This window comes from Sminthopsis crassicaudata, chromosome 3 (assembly GCF_048593235.1).
Source record: "Sminthopsis crassicaudata isolate SCR6 chromosome 3, ASM4859323v1, whole genome shotgun sequence".
Taxonomy (NCBI): domain Eukaryota; kingdom Metazoa; phylum Chordata; class Mammalia; order Dasyuromorphia; family Dasyuridae; genus Sminthopsis; species Sminthopsis crassicaudata.
In genome coordinates this window covers 297,383,946-297,403,603 of record NC_133619.1, presented here as the reverse complement: position 1 = coordinate 297,403,603, position 19,658 = coordinate 297,383,946, and the positions used below count along the sequence as shown (strand labels likewise).

Here is a 19,658-nt window from a genome sequence, read left to right as displayed (position 1 = left end):
TAAATATTTTGAATAAAGAAATGTCCATTACTGGGTCACAGAAAATAAGAAAGCTGTATGAACAGCTATAGAGTACTTGGTTAATTTAAAAGGCATTCTTAGAGAGAAAGTTAAATTTCTGATAAGTAAGCTCAGGAAAACAATTTACCTAACTATGTATTTTATAAAAATCATTAGAATCAATTTCTTGTTATCTTAATTTTCACTCTCTTAATTTAGGTTAAATATCCTATTACTCTTAATTATTGCCCTTACCCATTAAAGAACAGTCTAATCTCAAGCTATTTTTGGAGTTGGGGGCATAATAATGCTGGGTCTGGGAGGATTTTCATTGGTCTTTCATTTATCGATTTCAGAATAAATTTTGGGAAAATTGAGTTTCTGGAAGGGCTACTTCTGTAATAGTTGTCTGTTGGGGTTTGTTGTAGTCCAGACCCGTGACTTCATTGATGCATGGAAATCCTAGGGAGCAAATTCAACTCATACTAATGCAAATTCTTCAATTTTGCCTTAGAGATTTGTCTGGGGGAGCTGATAGTTAAGTGATTTGACCATAGTGATAGTGCCAGTCCTTATAAGAAACTTGAATCCATGTCTTTTAGCCAGCTCTCTACCCACTTCTCTCACACTGACTCTTAGCAGTTATAGACTAAAGTTTCCAATGTATCTCTGAAACAAAAAATTTCTCAATAGCTATTATGGGTTAGAACACATAGCAGGCAAACTCTTCCCCTGAACTTAGCATCTAGATCCAAATTCCTGAGGATCTGCTGGTAAATTAGCAAAACCCTTCTTGGCATTGTTTTGATTGTACACTCATCTCCCACTTAGTATTTTGAATAGAAATGAAAGTTAAATGCTATTCTAATTCTTGGTTGATTGGTTTTGAATTTTTGTTGTTATTATTTTTACCTTGAAGATAGTTTACATTCTCCCCTCTTTTTCATTATTTGAAAGACATTGCATTTCAAATATTTATGGAGTTTAAATTCCTTTTTTCTTTTTTGAAAGCATTGTGTTGGCTAAAAGGCAACATATTCAGCAAATCCAGCCTGGATGAACCTACTATTTTAAGGAGAATGGGATTGAATACTAAAGGAGAAAATTGAGACCCCTAATTGAAGCTATGAGTCAGATCTCACGTATCCCACTTGGACAACCTTAATCCCCATCTAAAGGAGGTGAGGGAACCCTTGGCATATGCCCTTAGTGGAATGGGATAAGACTATTATGTCATCCAATTTAATCTTTACCAAAGGAAGTAACATAACAAGAACCATTCTAACTTAACTTTAGAACTAATAAAACTAAAACTCCTTGAACCTTTGTAGCATCACTAGTTGTTTCTGTACCAAAATTTTCTCTAAATCTAGAAAGTATTTCAGTGCATAATAAAAATAGAGTCATTTGGGGGTAGGAAAGTAGGAAATGTATAATCCCAGGTTTACAGGCATTTGATTTAATTTGTGTAAGAATGTGTAGCATACTTTCTGTTTATTAAAAGGTTTTTGATTTGGGGATCTCAAATGACATGTCAATAAGCAATGCTTATTAGGTGATCAACACAAATTTGAGCACATTTCAGCTAACATTGGCTTGCTTTTACATCTTTTTTCATCTATATTTCTTTGGTACTTTACATAAATGCACTTTTTTTTTTTCCTTGGAAATCTTGTTTTATGTGCCCTTGGTAGAATAGAGCAACAGTGATGATACTGAGTTATATATATTAGCATATATAGAGAGAGCAACAGTGATGATACTGAGTTATATATATTAGCATATATATATATACACACACATATATATATATACATATATATATATTAGCATTTATTTTCTTCAGTTTATTGTGAACCAAATCATCTCCAAATAAACAATCATAGGCAGCATATTTGAGCCAAGAATACTAAAACTTACCCTACGATGATTAATTTTGTTTTTCAAAAAAGATCACCCAAATTAAATTATAACTTTCCACAGGCAAAATAGATGAAAGAGTAATTCTAAGGCTAATAATTCTAAGGCTCATTTCAGTCCTATTCTAATTTTACTTCCTGGGACAGAATTGGATTTACCTTTCCATTCATTTAAGTATTTAAGTACCTGTCATGTGCAAAGAACTGTGCTTATATACTTGGAATACATAGGCAAAAAATGAAGCAGTCCCTGTCCTCAAGCAGCTTATGATCTTTAGACATTCTTAGGAATGAAGTAACATTAGCTAGAAAGTTCAGGGACCACATGTCTGGCTATTTTAGAGGTTTTAAATTAACTTTAGCTAGATTATTTGGCTTTAATGCTGCCAACCAGAACACACACATACATATATACCTGCATACATATACACATTTATGTGTATATACACATATGTACATGCATACACACATACATATAGTATACTGAGACTACAGTTATATCAATATTTTTATTTGTGTGTGTGTTTCTTAAAAGAAATATGTTAATGAAAAATGCTAGATATCATTATAATTCCTATTCACTATTAAAAATAGGAAATTGATTTAGGTCTTAAGCATAGCTCTGATAATAATCAATAAACTGTAGTAGATCCTTATTACTTCTAGGAATAAACTTCACTGGCTTTTAAAACATTTCATATCTGTCCCCAATTTAACCTTCTACCCTCATTATACATTACTTTCTTTCTTGCAGTTTCCAATTTCTAGTTCTTACTATTTTTCACATACTTTCTATCTACCTTTTATCGTCTATCTCAGTACCTTTGTATTGGTCATTCCTTGTGCTTACTGATTTTCCCCCTTGCCATCTCCTTATAGAATTTCTTATCGCCTTCAATACTCATCTCAAGCATCACCTTCTACATGAAGTCTTTCTTGATCATCTCAACAAAAGTTCTTTCTCTTCCTATACAAACATGTATTTATTGTGTATACATATGTTTTATACAAGTTCTCTCTCTCTGTAGAATGTATGTTCCTGGGAAGCACAGACTATTTAGTTTTTGTTTGTGTCCTCAACACCTAGCACAGAGCCTAGAAAATAACAAGTACTTGGTAAATTCTTGATAATTGATTGGTATTTGAGGATTGAGTAGTAGATAAAATCAGTCAAGTAATTGTAAGCATGGCATATACTAGAGCTGTCTGCCAATAGATACTTAGGAATTTGCAATAAGAATTTCAACTAAGTGAGCATCAACAACTTCCATTAAAATCCTACTTGAATGTTTTATTTCATTTTAGTGTAAAGGTTTCTAAAGATTATTTTAGCATAGTACACACTCTGGCAAACCCTCTCAAGATCGAATGGTTTTGAGTCCAGTCCTAGGGTGATCACTAGGCTTTTTGTTTGAGAACTAGACTATTTAAGTTCAGAGCGTTTAGTGGTCAGAAGGTTGCACACTCACTTTTTTTTTCTTTTTTTAGCCTTAACCCACAATAATAAAATCATGGGTCCTAGAGGTATTTTAAGCATCCTTAAATTCTTATTTTTTTTAGTCATTACTTAAAAGGGGGAAAAAAAGCATGTCTTAACAGTCAAAACAAAGTGGAAATTTGAAACGACAATTGTCATACTTAGAAAAATCTGAACTGGCCTGAATTACCCTAATATTTCCCTGTATTTTGTACCATGTTTTCATTACAAAGAACTAACCTGCATAAATAGAAAAGATTGGAAAAAATGTTTTCCCAAAGTGTTTATGTGTATCCTTGCACACATGTACAAGCATCCTTTTTTACATCCTGACACATCTAAGACCTAAATCTTAGACCATATATGTTTCTTGTTTAATTAAAATGTTACTAATTCAGTTTAACAAAATTACATATTCAAGAGTAAAGCGTCTTTATAAGTGCTAAGTTTAGTCTTTTTACCAGTGTAAAAATCCAACATGTTACAATCTGAGACTATTTAGTATCATTAACAAATGCTTTATGTCAGCATGAAAATTTTAACTCGTCTAGTCTTCCCAGTCTACACTTAATACCTCTGTGACCTTGGACCTCAATTTCTTTAATTTAATTTTCCTCAATTTATTAATTGAAAGTATTTAATTAGGTGATTTTGAAGGTTCTTTCTAGTCATTTTATATAATCATATATTGATTTACTAATACAGCTTACATAATATTTTCTTTTACATATATAGATATTTGGATATCATATCAACATCTAATGCACATAAATAAAAGAGCTGGAAAGGATCTCCAGAATCACCTTCAAATTATCTCATTTTACTGATGAAAAAACTAAGCTCAAAATTATAAAGGTTTTAAGTGTCCAAATTAAACACATTAGGAGACCTCAGAATTTTTGCACGATGCCAAGAACTATTGAAGTAAACCATTTGTTAATGGTATTAAAGAAATTTTTGAATTATATAATAGTTTAGGCTAATATTAAAACTGTACCATAACCCAAGAATTATATACATATAAAATTTATAGTTTTCTTCTTGAAATATAGTGTTAGTCTGAGGATGTTAATTTTTAGTTAAATCTAAATTCTGATTACTCTTTTGTATCTAATACATTTGAAATTTTAAACATTTAAAGTCAGTGAAGAAGACCAGAAATGATGAAGTGAAATGTCTTTTCCCCATGTGGACCAGCAAGCTAGCTTTTTTTATATTGCCCCAAGGGGAATTGATGTCTACTTGTATTATACCAAAGAACATTTGGGAAAAAAAATCCATGGAGGTAAACAGTCTATCCTTCAGCATATCATTTTTAAAATGGTGTCTGAGACCTTCTACATAAATAGCAATAAACAGTTCAATTTGGTCAAAGTAGGCCCCTGTGAGAAAGTTACCAAGGTGAGCAATAATGGCAGACTTCACAGGATCTAAGAATTTGAAGGGATCTCAGAACTCATTCACTCCAAACTGACCTGAACAAGAATCCTCTCTCCAACAGATTTGACTACTAGTCATACAACCTTTGCTTAAAGACCTCTAATTAAAGGTTCTCACTACTTCCTAGGGCAGCTTTTTCTACTTTGGGACTATACCTTTATGAGTTTTTCTAGGCATCAAACCTAAATCTGCCTCTTTGAAGCTTTCATCTTTTGTCCCTTTACTATAGGATTAAACCTCTTCATATAGTATACCTCTTCATACTTCTGTAATAATGTCTATAGTTCTAGATAGTCCCTAGGCATTATCTTCTACTATGTTCTGAATTTAGCAGCAGTATGGGTACTTAGAGGGGAAAACTTGAATGAATAAAGTCCAAACACATTGAACCTACTATATTAGGTAATGAGGAAGCGAAATTATCACTCTTTGCATATGATATGATGATATATTTAGAGGATCTTAGAGAAACAACTAAAAAACTACTTGAAACAATTAAGAACTTTAGCAAAGTTGCAATTTATAAAATAAACCCACATAAATCATCAGCATTTCTATATGTTAATAAAAAAAAAAGCCTAGCAGCAAGAAATAGAAAGAGAAATCCCATTTAAAATCTAAAGTATTTAGAGCTATACCTGACAAGACAAAACCAGGGACTATATGAACACAATTCTAAATCTTTCACATGAATAAAATTAGATCTAAACATTTGGAAAAATATCACTTACTCATGGATAGGTCGAGCTAATATATTTAAAATGACAGTTGTACCTAAATTAATCTACTTATTCAATGCCGTACCAATCAAATTGCCCTTAAAGTTACTTTAAAGAATTAGAAAAAAATAACAAAATTCACCAGGAAGAACAAAAGGTCGAGAATATCAATAGGATTAATGGGAAAAAATGCAAAGGAAGGTGGCTAGCCATATCAGACTTAAAATTATATTACATTAAACTTACTATATAATGGGCACATGGGTATTCAGTAAAGACTTGTTAGTTAATTCATTGGGAGTGATATGGGAGTGATTTTGGTGAGACTTCAGATTATAATTAAATTTCTATAATTAAACCAAACTCTAGATATCAGTCCTATTCATCAGTTAGAAAAATGGATATATACCTCATAATATTAATAAACTATCAAAACTAGACTGTAAAAAATCATTAAGCTAAAATATAAATTATGACAGCAACTCTAGAAGTCATTCAATTCTTTTAACTTATAAAAACCCTTTCTCTTTTCAACCTTGAAGTTTATTATAAGTGTGTTTTTCATGTAACTAATTATGTCTCTCTGTAGTTTACAAAAGGCTTGATGGGACAGTTGAATGTTGTAGCAACAACAGCCTCACAGATATCTGCTTTTCCTACAGTAATAATGTGGATACTCATTTGGTAAGTAATCTCTGGAGTGGACTGATAATTATCTTAGCATAAACAGAATAAGGAAAAACAAAAATTGAGCCTAAAGTAATGACTCTGACAATGGAAAAGCTAGTGAAAGATATAATTACTTTAAAATGTGTCACCTTCATAAAAGTATCTTGTCGAGTAATGCCTTGTTTAAGAATGCAGGTAACTCCAACTCTTCAAAAATTTGCCAATGGAGCACAAACTTAGTCCAAACTCATTAAGCTAAAAAAGGATACAAGTTCAGCCTTGATGATAGAGAACCAGCCTGCCTAAATTTAGAGTTGTTGCTCATTGAAAAGCTGCCCGACTACCAGTAAAATGTTTTTTTTCTTTTGTTTTTGTTTTTTTTTTTGTTTTGTTTGCTACAGCATCTTATGAAACCATCTACAAAGTAAAGGTAGTGATCTACATTGATGGAGGAAATATCCACCCAGATGAAATCAGGGATCTTTGGGAATGTTTAAAGGATAAAATGAACATGAAGAATTAAAATAGAATTTTTATTGCTATTACTTCATTTTTATCACTTAATATTTAATCAAAAATCCAGCACTCTTTGCACTATACCATATTTTAATTGGATGTTAATTTTGAGCTTCAGGGGTACCAAAAGCATTTTTGTGTTATGCAGTTTTACACAATGCTGATGCAATGCATAAGTGTCTTTGGCCATCTAAGACTTGAATGTAAACATATCCCAGTGCCTTGGGACAGAAGTGTTTCAGGGGCAACACTCCCAAGTGGGCTAGGAACAAATTAAAATATGATTATTTAGCAAAATAAATTTAAAATACAGTAAACATGATAATATGTGTTTTTCTAAGTTTAATGTTCAACCCAAATGGATCTTTGTGTACAGTTTAGTGACCTGTTTCTATTTGAGTTTGACTTCACTTGTCTTAGAAGACCTGAATAAATAATACAATAAATAAGGTATGGAACTGGGATATGGTCTTGGAGACCCTAGATAGCCACTGAACCAAAATATGACTAACATAGTTCCCCAGCCCCATGTTTGTAAAAATACATTTCTGGGTAAAATATAGAGTGCTGCATTAGAGAAAACTAGAAAGGGAAGGAATAACAAGCATCCAAGCTAATATCACCTCTACAGATGCAAAACGTTGCATGATTTAGTACCTATTCTTCCTAAATTATTATGACTGCAATCTTTGATCACCTAATGCTCAAACTTCTGGGGATAAATCTCTTAACTTAACTAAGCTGGTGCTCATTTGATAGACAGTATTCTCTGCCTTACTAAGACTTTGATTGGCGAAGAACATACTCATATTAAATACCAATTTATTTTACCAAAATGATTTCTGTATAGGCTAGACTTGCGATCTCAAGTCAGAACTTCAAAACTGCAACTCCTTTTTTTAATTCCCTCATTTAACAGATAGTTAAACTGATACCAAAAGGAAAAAAAGTACTGGTTAATAGTGATGATGTCTTTAATAAGACATCATTTTATTTATTTTATCACCATTTTATTTTTATGAAATGACTTTCCTTTACAGCTTCTGAAGCATTTAAGTTAAAATAGTTATGATATAAAAGACATTATCAAAAGTATAAATATCACCACTGAAACAAGATAAAATTGGTCAGAAATGAAGAATGAAAGATAGCTAAAGTGATATAATTGTATCTTTAGGGTACTAAAAGAATCTGAAGATTTTTCCTATGTGTTGAGTAGAGCTTCTGTGAAAGGCACAGCATAAAAAACCTGAACAAGTACCTAGACCTATGCAATCATAAATGCTTAAAAGGCAGAAGCTCTTAATCTGGGGGTCCACAGAACCCCAAGGAGTCCATAGATATCAGGTAGTCTGTAAACTTGGATATGAAAAAAAAATTACATTTTTATTTTCATTAATCTTTTGTTGAAATATAGTATTCCTTCAGTTGTGAATTTTAAAAAAAATTATTCAAAAAAAGAGGCCATGATTTTAACAGAATTATAAATTCCAAAACTTGCCTCTCAACAATGAGGTGGTTCAAGGCAATTCCAATAAACTTGATGGAATGTGCCATTTGCATCCAGAGAAGGAACTATGGAGACTGAATGTGGATCAGAGCATAGTATTTTCACCTTTTGTTATTGTTCTTTGTTTGCCATTTGCTTTTTTCTTTCTCATGTGTTTTTTTTTTTCCCTTTTTTCCTTTACTTTTTCTTTCACGGCATGACAGATAGGGAAATTTCTTTAGAAGAGTTAACTTATATTTAATTGCTTCCTGTCTTGGGGAGGAGAGAGAGAGGAAGAAAAATTTGGAATACAAGATTTTGCAAAGATAAATGTTGAAAACTATCTTTGCCTTTATCTTATTTAGAAAAATTGAGTTACTATTGAAAAAAGAAACAAAGGGGCCTGTGACACAAAAGAGTATCAAATAAGAGATGTGCTATGTCATCAGTATGAGAAAATATAACTTGTTACATTTTTCCTGAAAATGAATCACTTTTGTTTTTATAACAAGACATAATTGATATAGTTATGACTCATAACTAAGATATAATGCTTTTGATTTTATGACTAATTAAAATTTTATTTCTAGCATGCCTGTCTGCCAGCCCGGAAAACAATTGAAGCCAATCAAGTTTGTCGAAGTAATGCAGATTGTCAAAAGGACTTTATTTCAAGTTTATGTGTAATACCCTCTTTGGAAAATCAAACTCGATTAATAAGAGTGAAACACTCACCTCAGATTGACATGCTGTTTGTAGGACATCCATTGCATCTTCAGTATACAGGTTAGTAATTATTGTTAGAACCTTGAAGAATCTCTGAAATCCCAAATACTCTTGGAAAATCTTTGGCACCAATTCTATTCTAAAGTGAACAATTTTTTTGTTGTTGTTGTTGTTCAAAGGCTACTCTGAGAATGTACTCAAAGCAAGCCAAACTAAATATAGGTGACCAAACCAAAAACGTTCTTAGAATGTTTGCCTGGCTATTCTTCTCTGGTTCCTTGGGCAATATATAATAGTAGTGGGGGGAGAAAAATCTTCCTTTTTTCACCAGCTGTTGCTTTCCTACATATCCATTTCAAATATAGAGTCTTTTGTGTTAGCTGGCAGTGTGGGACAGCCACCAGTTCATCTAGTTCCCCCAGTGATCTCTCAGAGCCACTTAAGAAACTAGTACATGGAACAGGGTAACACTGTGAGTACAAAAATCAAACAGACCTAATTCGTGGAGCTTTGCATTCTGTTAGGAGAGACAACATGTCTCTCAAAATTTATGAACTAATCTGCCTCAAAAGAAATCTATGCAAAGTTAGCACATGGGAATTTTGGAGAGGGGCACTAGCACTGGTACATGCAGGATAAGCCTCATAATGTTTGAACTTAACATTAAAAGGGATCTTAAGAGGCAGAAATGTGGAAGGGTAGCATTACTAGCATAGAGGAGAGTTTTTACAAAGCCATGGAGACAGAAACTAGGGCACCACCAACTAAGGAAAGAAAACGAAATAGAGGAAAAGGGTGAGCTGTCCAGACAGACCCACATATATATGCAAGGCACTCAGCAGTCAGTTTAGATTTGTTTCCATTTCCTTAGGTCTCCTGCCTAGAAGCACACAGGGTCATAGATTTAGAACTAGAAGGATCTTAAGTGAGGAAAATGAGACTCAGCGTCAAATAAATTATTGAAGGTTACGCTGGAAAAGACAGAATCAAAATTTGAACCCAAGTCTTTTGATTCCAAATCCATTTCTTTTTTCCCACTGTAGTGCTGTAAGAAAATTCTTTGGTAACTTCCATCATTAAATACTTGAGAGGTTCAAAGGCAGACCAACTTTTTCTTTCATTCATCACTCTAATGTGGCATGATCAAATCTATGGTTTGTTTATTTTATAATTAAGTTCTACTGATGCCATTTGTCCATACTTCATGGGTTTCCAAAGTTAAAAGCTGTTCCATATCTAGATCAAACCCTTTCTTAAAGAAAAAACTAGCAAAGAAACTAATTGTGAGGACCCTATTTGTATATAGCTGTCTGCAGTAAGGAAAGACATTCTTAACTGTTAATTGGTTTTCTAATTATTTGTCCTACTTTTTTATAGTGATAAGATCATTTACATTATTGCAATCTTTGTATATATTGTTCTTTTGATTCTGCTTTTTTCACTCTGCACTATTTTCTCTATTTTTTCCATATTTCTTTGAATTCCTCATATTCATCATTATGTTCCACAGTAATAAACAACATCCAAATTATGTTTTTTGAGGGTTGTTTTTCCCCTATCAAAGATCATCTACTTTATAATTCTTTAGCACCCAAAAGAATGACATGTGTTGGACCTTTGGTTCTATCTTTGACTTCTTGAGGAAGCTTCAGTGGCATTACTGATTCAGATGTTATAGATGGTTTCAAATATTTGTTTTAAGAAGATTGATTTGGGGGCAGCTAGGTGGCGCAGTGGATAGAGTACCAGCCTTGAATTCAGGAGGACCTGAGTTCAAATCTGGTCTCAGACACTTAACACTTCCTAGCTGTGTGACCCTGGGCAAGTCACTTAACCCCAGCCTCAAAAAAAAAAAAAAGAAGAAGAAGATTGATTTGGTAGGAAGGTTCTTAACTCCTTTCAGTCTCCCAAGATTGCCATTAGATTTCTTAACTGCTATATTCAATGTGTCCTTTTTTAAGACTTCATTCAACTCAACTTCTCTGTAGCTTTTGAACACCCTCTCCTCTTGGTTATGCTTTCCTTACTTATATTTGTTAAACTGACTTTTCTTGATCCTACTCTTTCATAACCACAGTTTGCTCAGTCTCTCTTCTCAAGCTCATTATCAATCTCCTATCCATTAAGATGGGATACTTAATTACAGCTCCTTCCTGAGCTCATTTCTTATGGCTTTCTACATTTTTGGTTATCTTACCACCTCCCATCAGCTGAATTATTAGTTCCATCTAAATGATTCCCAAATCTATATGCCTAACCCTGTCTTTCTCCTGATCTTCATTTCTGCATCCCAACTGTTTGTTGGATAGTTCCACCTGGATATCCCTTTGCAAGTATCTTAAACCCCAGCAAATCCAAAGTAGAACTCAAAATGATCCAAAGTTGGAGGAATAGCTAGGACAAGGAGTCAGTTTCCAAAAAGGTCATGAGAGGCTACAATTTTGGAATGAATCAAATAAGATGTAATTCAACAGAGATCTTATTGAATCTTATATGTAAATTTTTTAAAATCAACTTAATTGATTAGGCATTATTTGATAGCATTTTGAATACTATCTGGTAGTCTCAGTGAGCTAACATGGGGCAATCAGCAGTGTGATATGAAAGAAAGCTAATGAAATTTGGGATTGTATTAAGAGAGTTATAATTCCCGTGGATGCCCATCAATTGGAGATTGGCTGAATAAATTGTGGTATATGAATAGTATGGAATATTATTGTTCTGTAAGAAATGACCAACAGGATGATTTCAGAAAGGCCTGGAGAGACTTACATGAACTGATGTTGAGTGAAATGAGGAGGACCAGGAGATCGTTGTATACTTCAACAACAATACTATATGATGATCAATTCTGATGGACGTGGCCATCTCCAACAATGAGATGAATCAAATCAGTTCCAATAGAGCAGCTACACTCAGCGAAAGAACTCTGGGAGATGACTATGAACCACTACATAGAATTTCCAGTCCTTCTAATTTTGTCCATCTGCATTTTGGATTTCCTTCACATGCTAAATGTACACTATTTCAAAGTCTGATTCTTTTTGTTCAGCAAAACAACTGTTTGGTCATGTATACATATATTGTATTTAATTTTATATTCTTAACATATTTAACATGTATTGGTCGACCTGCCATCTGGGGTGGGGGGGAAGGAGGGGAAATTTTGGGGAAAAAAAGTTTTGGCAATTGTCAATGTTGTAAAATTATCCATGCAAATATCTGGTAAATAAAAACTATTATTATTTTTTAAAAAAGAGAGAGAGAGAGAGTTATAACTTCCAAAACCAAAGTGATTATACCTTCATACTCTCTCCATGTCAGAGTTTATCTGAAGTTTTGTTTTCAGTTTGGGACACCATGGTTTAAGAAAGACATTATTTAGCTAAAGTGTTCAAAGGAAGCCAACCAGGATGGTATTGGATCTTGAATTTATAAAATGAGTATGAGTTGAAGGAACTGGGAATATAGCCTGGAGAAGAGATGACATTGATGAAACATGATAGATAACTATCATTATAGATAACTATCTTCAAGCATTTGAAGGATTGTTATGTGGGAGAATGATTAGACTATTCTTTTTGACTCTACTGATATAATCAGGAATAGTACTTTGAAGTTGCAAAGGTATATATAGGCTTGGTTTGAAGAAAAACATTTCCCAATAATTGCCTTGAAATGAAAGGACTTCTTTATCAGCCGTTAGAAGTCTAAAAGCAAAGTTTAAATAATCAGATTGTGATAGTGAGGATTCCTTTTCAACTATAAATTGGATTAGAATGTCACTGAAGTCTGTTTCAACTCTTATCATTTGATATTTTATTTAATTCATTGTTTCCTTGAAACCAGTCCTTCCTCCAATTTTCTGTATTTTTGTAGAACAGTGGTCTCTAAAGTAGGGCTCGTGACTTGACACCATGGAGTGTAGTATCACCAATGAGTATCATTACCCAGTGTGTATAATCACCCAACAGAGTGTATCACCAATCAGAGTGAGAGAAAGTGTCTCATCTCATTCTCCTTGAAATGTGTAATCATGGGACTTGTTTCTTACACAACCAACTCCTTCCTCAACTATTCAAGTTCCCAACTCCTCATCCTATGCTGGACATTGGCCAGGGCAAGTATAATCTGTTATTCAGGAAGCCACAACCACATCTATAAAATGTTGAGAAAATTCCAAAAGCACACAGCCAGTCATACCCACCCTCTCTGCCTATTGGATCACCTCATGTCTATTTTAAATAAGACCTTCTGAGCAAAGATCAATAAGGAAGAAAGGGCCCTGCTTGTCCTCCTCCTTACTTTTTCTGTGGAATAGAGTGACTCACTCAGGATGAGTCACAGACAGATTGTAATCTACATCATCCATCTCATTACATTGTCTTTATTACCAAACCCACCCTTTGATCGAACTTTCTGTTATTCTTCTGGGCACTATTTTGTTCCATTCTTCAGGTTCACAACAACTTCATTGTCATTTTAACTTCTCATTCTCCCTTACCCCAGAGAATTAATCACTTGTTAGACCTGTTATTTTATAATAGAGTGTGTGTGTGTGTGTGTGTGTGTGTGTGTGTGTGTGTGTGTGTGTATACACACATCCTTCTTTCCACTCATATATCCATCACCCTTATTTGGGTTTTCATTATTTCACACCTGGAATATATTGTAGTTGTTTGTTTTTTTTTTTAATTACACATATATGCACATATATTGTTAAATATTTCTCAATTACATGTAGAATTTTTTTTTTTTACATTTTTAAAAATAAACTTCCAAATTTACTCCTTTTTTCCCCTTCCTTGAGAAATCAGGCAATTTGATATTGGTTATATATGTAAAGTCATGTTACAAAAGAAAGCCTAGGGGGAAAAAAAGCACAAGAAAAATAAAGTAAAAATATAATTCTTCAGCCTGCATTCAAAATTCATCACTTCTTTCTCTGAGGTGGATAATAATTTTCATCACAAGTCTTTTGGAATTGTTTTGGATCTTTGACTTGATCAGAGGTAGCTAAGTCTTTTATTATTGATCATCCTCACAATATTGCTATTACTATTTAAATGTTCTCCTGGTTCTGTGCTATAACTTTTTTCCCCCTCTTTTATGATTTCTTTTTTTTTTTTTTTTTAATTTTATAGCTTTTTATTTGCAAAACATATGCACGGGTAATGTTTCATCCTTGACCCTTTTGAAACCTTCTGTTCCAAATTTTCCCCTCTTTCCCCCCACCTCCCTTAGATGGCAGGCAGTCTAATACATGTTAAATATGTTAAAGTATATGTTAAATACAATATATGTATACCTATTTATATAGTTGTCTTGTTGCACAAGAAAAATCAGATTTAGAAAGAATGTAAAAATAACCTGAGAAGGAAAATAAAAATGTAAGTAGACAATAACTATGTTGTGATCCACACTCATTTCTCATAGTTCTTTCGCTGGGTGTCGCTGGTTCTCTTCATTACTTAACAATTGGAACTGATTTGGATCCTCTCATTGGTAAAGCTTAAAGCTACTTCCATCAGAATTGATCCTTATGCAGTATTGTTGTTGAAATGTATGGTGATCTCCTAGTTCTGCTCATTTCACTCAGCATCAGTTCACGAAAATCTCTCCAGGCCTTTCTGAAATCATCCTGCTGGTCATTTCTTACCTAACAATAATATTCTATAACATTCATATACCATAATTTATTCAGCCATTCTCCAGTTGATGGAATCCATTCAATTTCCAGTTTCTGGTCACTACAAAAAAGGGCTGCCACAAATATTTTTGCACATACAGGTCCCTTTTCCTTCTTTAAAATCTCTTTGGGGAATAAGCCCAGTAGTAACACTGCTGGATAAAAGGGTATTGTGCTATAACCTTTTAATTGATTTCCCAACTTATTTTCTCTCTCTAATCCATCTTTCACATAGCACCTAAATAAATATTTCTGAGACACTTGCCTAACAATGTCAATCCTGTACTCAAAAATCTTCAGTGGTTGCTTATGTCTAGGATAAAATACAAATTCCTCAGCCAAACACATTTAAAGATCTTGACAGGCTTATTCTTACTTTTATAATAGACATTTTATATTATTCTTTCCTTCATATTTTTATTCCAGATCAACTATCAATGTGTCATCTCTTATCTTTATTCTCACCCTCTGGAATGTATTTCTCATCATTCCTCTTTATAATCCTTGTCTTTCTTTAGGCTTAATTCTCTTATCAACTTCACTGTTGCTATCCCCCTAAAAGGACAACTGGATGACTCAGTGATAGAATACTGAGCCTGAAGTCTGGGAGATTCATGTTCCTGAGTTCAAATCTGGTCTCAGATACTTAGTAGCTGTGTAACCCTGAATTAGGTACTTAATACTGTATTGTTTGCCTCAGTTTCCTCATTTGTAAAATGAGGTGGAGGAGACACACCAGTATCTTTGCCAAGAAACCCCAAATGGGGTTATAAGGAGTCAGATACAACTGAATATCTAAAACCCATCTCCCTCCTGAAATTACTCTGTATGTACTTGTTTACATACGTGTATTATCTCCCTCCCAGCATAATATAAACTCCTGTAGGGCAAAGATTCTTAGTTTTGTCTTTGTATCTGGCACCCAGCACAGGACTTTTCATATGCTTTGATAAATATTGTTGAACTGGGTTAAATTTTTTAAAGGTACTGAAAATAGAAGCCAGGGCAAGCATGAATATGTAAGAATAGCATGGTCCTTTAAGAATAATATGGAATTTAATGTGTATTGGTCAACCTGCCATCTGGGGGAGGGGGTGGTGGGAAGGAGGGGAAAAAATTGGAACAAAAGGTTTGGCAATTGTCAATGCTGTAAAATTACCCATGCATATATCTGGTAAATAAAAAGCTATAATTAAAAAAAAAAAAAGAAAGAAAGAAAAAGAATATGGAGAGCTAAGTCTCAGAATGATCTGGTCCTGTTGAAGAAAGCTAAGAAAAAGATATGGATATTTTAAAGGGAATAAAACTCATTTTTGATGTCTGGTTTCTGATATTTTTTTAAAATCACATCCAGTTACACTAGCTTTATCCCATTTCTCTCCTCAAATAGGATTCTATGTTGGGAATTATACCGTATTCTACTACTCTATATTATTCCAAAGCAACACCCTAAGAAAATGGGATTCTCTTCTTTTTTCCTATTTCTATTAAAACTTCTAACCTTCCTAGTATATTTGAAGAACTTCCTTTAATGATTTATTTTTGCCCAATCACTGATTGAGAGGTTGGAGATTACTAATCAACTTTGAATAAATGCATATATTTAATTATTAATTAAATTAAATCATTAAATATGTGCTATCTGTTGACTCAATAATACGCATTATTACCATTTTCCTTTATTTTTTTTAGTGAGCCTCAGCAGTTTCATCCCACGATTCAACTTTCTAAGCATTGATCTACCTGTGATAATGGAGACATTTTTCAAGTATCCTTTCAAATATGTGTTATTTTATACAAAAGGTTTGTATGACAAGTGTGCTGCACAGAATATGAGCACATAGTAGTTAGGCAGCAGGGCATAGGACCAATAACCCTTATTGGATTTGAGTCCCAATTTTATCAATTATAACATGTCATAAGGCAAGTCATATAACTTTTATAAGCCTGTTTCCTTCTTTGTAAAGTGGGTAGGATAATACTTGCCTTCATCACAAGGATCAACTGAGACCATGTGTATTGAAACGCTACATAAATTTATGTTTTTAATCTTTAAAAGTAAATAAAGAACTGGCAAGAATCCCTGTGATGAAGGGAGTCATTTTAAAATTGGATAGAGATTAAAAGTCTGCTTGGAATATAAAACAAGATTGTTAGGGAGAAAAATAAAGCATAAGATATTTTGGGAATGTCTAAAAGACACTTAGAGTTAGATGGATAGATAAATCAGAAACTTTTCTATTGATTTGGCTTATTAGTGCTTACCTCACATGGATAAAGCATTTGTATTGTTAACGAGAGCAGTGATATGCTTTCTGCCCCCATTTGGGCCAGTTAATTTGTTGACTTTTTGTCATGGCTACAGACTGTCTGTAAACATAGCTAGCTCTTTGTCTTATCTGTGCCATTAAGGGGGAACAAGCCCTAAACAGGAGTGTTTAAGAAAATAAACAGAGTAGCATTGTCTATTACCACTGCATTGCTTGAAAAATATATCTAATCACATGATATATCAGTAAGACAATATTGGGGGAGAATGAATATAGTACAATGTTTTAATAAGCTTGATGGCAACTAGAACATATATTTTGAAAAGTGCATTAATTTATATTAGTTTGCTGTTTTCCTGTGTTTCTAACTTTAAAGGTTTAACAGAGAAAGAAAAGGGAAGAAGCTATATATGCAATTCATTCAAAAGGTATTAAATTTGCCATTTGATTTATATAGCTGCCATAATTAAGAGAATTATTCTCTACACCCTGCCGCTAAGAAGTTAAATTAAATAATATTCAAGAAACAAAACTTTCATTTGTCCTATCATAATGTACACAAGGTCAAAAAGTAGTTATTTTTTTTACTTCCTTTCCCTCCCTAACTGTTCTCCTCTTTGTATCATTATAGTCAGAATTATACAGCTTAATGATAAAGGAAGGCATGTTATCTTCTTTAAGCTAATCATACTTAAAAATATGTTCATTTGATTGTCAAAAAAGACATAGCCTCTTTTATATTGCAAAAGCTTAGGAAAAAGAGTGATTTTACTTTTAAGGAGAAAAGACTACTATAGTTTAAATTCAATGATACTGAAAAGTTTCTCTGAATTATGGTTTTCAATGGTAATGTTAGAACCTTTATTATTTTTTCTGCTTAACTACTGATAACCAGATACCTGATTTCACTCTCAGGAGCACTGGCTGTCATTAATGCTGTGCCCTGTTTTGCTTTAGATGGACAGTGGATGTTAAACTCTTTTCTTGAAGCCACCCTCAGTTCACTAATTATAGACAAGCAAAATAGAGATTTGCTAGGATTTTTGATCTTGCTTGCTGGTAGTACACTTTTGGCTGCCAATGTGGCCCTGGGACTCTGGATGGTGACTGCCCGATAATATATAGAGATATAGATGATATGTATAGATATCTGTATCTGGACTGTGTCAACAAAATCTATGAGTTATAATGTGCAAAAACAAAACACAAAACCCCTAAAATTTGTTGCTGATTTAAAAGAAATTTTTTTTGCTTGTTTTGAAATATAAAAAACTTCATTAAATCTATTTCAATCAGCAACACTTAATGAGATGCTATTAAATCTAGAGTTTTTACACTAGGTGTTCTCCAAAATATCTTTTGTTACCCCAGTAACAAAAGAAATAAGAAAGACCTGATCTCTGACCTCAAACTATTTTAGCCTGGTTATGATAACATGTACGTTAATTTGGACTTTATAAGTTCATCTATAAAAATTGTATTATAATGTCTAAGCAGTGTGTTATCTTGGGGAAGGGAATGAAGAGATGAATTTTATCAGGTTTTGAAGGAAGCAAGAGATATTTTGTAACCACATAGGAAAGCTGAGAATTTTTTAGGCTGGTCACAACTGAATCAAACAATCTTTGATTTTCACTGTTTTCAGTTTAGTGCTGGATTATGTGTCACATGACAAAGCTTGGGTAGCAAAAGCAGATCTGGCCTCTGAGTCAAGAAGACTTGAGGGCAAATCCTGAATCTGCCACATAGCTGGCTTTGTAACATTAGACAAGACCAATGTCTATTAGTGTGCTAAGACTGGAAGTTACAGAATTGTTAGTGATTAACATTAGGAGAGGGAGTTTCCTCACCCCAAGTTTTCCACACCAATGCACCAACAGATCCAGACCAAAAAAAAAATTTTTTTTTTAAAGCAGCTCTGATTAAACATTATTCTCTTGATAAAATTTTGTTTACATAGATGTGGTATTCAGAAATTTCCCTGAATTGTTCAGTGGTGTGGGTGTGGGTGTGTGTATGTGTGTGTAAATTGACAACAAAAAAAGAAAACATCTAGACATTTTTCAGGCCCTGTCTGTGACTCTAAATATGCTTAGAGAGAAAAAAAAGGTAGAAGTTGGGACCCACCACATCGTGAGGTTTCCTTTCTAGCACTGTAACAGTAGGTAACTCTTGGATAAGGTATCATCTTATCTTTAAAAAACCATTTTATTGGTAACCTTGTGTCATATTTTATCAGTCTGCCTTGACAGTGTTTTTAAACCTGCTACTCATAGTAAGTTGCTTTATGAACATTATGTTCTTTCAGGGTCTTTCCTCTCCTGTGCCTGGCTAGTTTGGCTGGAGTCTGACTTTCCCCTAGACTAAAGGCATTTGTGGCTTGCTTCACTTAGTCCTAGCCTTGGTGTCAGACTTCTACAACAGGAGCTACCTTTCCAAGGAGGCAGTTAAGTGGGAACATAGAAACGGGAATGGCATTCCATCCCAGCCCAAATGGATCTTTCAGTTTGATATCAAACACAAAGTAAAGTCTTAAGACTTTATTAGGGCTAAAAGTCAGTATAATTTATTGGTATGATCTGAGCCATTCTGGAAATACATGGCCTCACAGATACTAGACTTTACACGAGCATTATCTTTTTTCCCTGAAAGAGGGAAGATTGATTAGTTACTTGGGAAGAGTTCTTTGAATCTACTCATTCCCTAGACACTAATAGTATGATTAATTTGTCACAATATGTGCA

At 33.5% G+C, this 19,658-nt stretch overlaps 1 protein-coding gene and 1 long non-coding RNA gene across 2 annotated transcripts in view; both read left to right on the top strand.

Annotated features, from left to right (window-relative positions):
- Positions 1–18,963, top strand: part of MBTPS2 (membrane bound transcription factor peptidase, site 2) — a 43,527-nt gene extending 24,564 nt beyond the window's left edge. The window contains exons 8-11 of the mRNA XM_074300932.1: positions 6,145–6,239; positions 8,820–9,015; positions 16,337–16,412; positions 17,810–18,963. Of these exons, the coding sequence (XP_074157033.1) occupies positions 6,145–6,239; positions 8,820–9,015; positions 16,337–16,412; positions 17,810–18,032 (590 nt within the window). The 3' untranslated portion in view covers positions 18,033–18,963. The remainder of the gene's footprint in view (positions 1–6,144; positions 6,240–8,819; positions 9,016–16,336; positions 16,413–17,809) is intronic.
- Positions 10,249–15,851, top strand: LOC141561417 (uncharacterized). Its single transcript, XR_012488045.1, has 2 exons — positions 10,249–11,040; positions 14,660–15,851. It is a non-coding gene; the product is annotated as an uncharacterized LOC141561417 (long non-coding RNA).
- Positions 18,964–19,658: the final 695 nt, after the last annotated feature.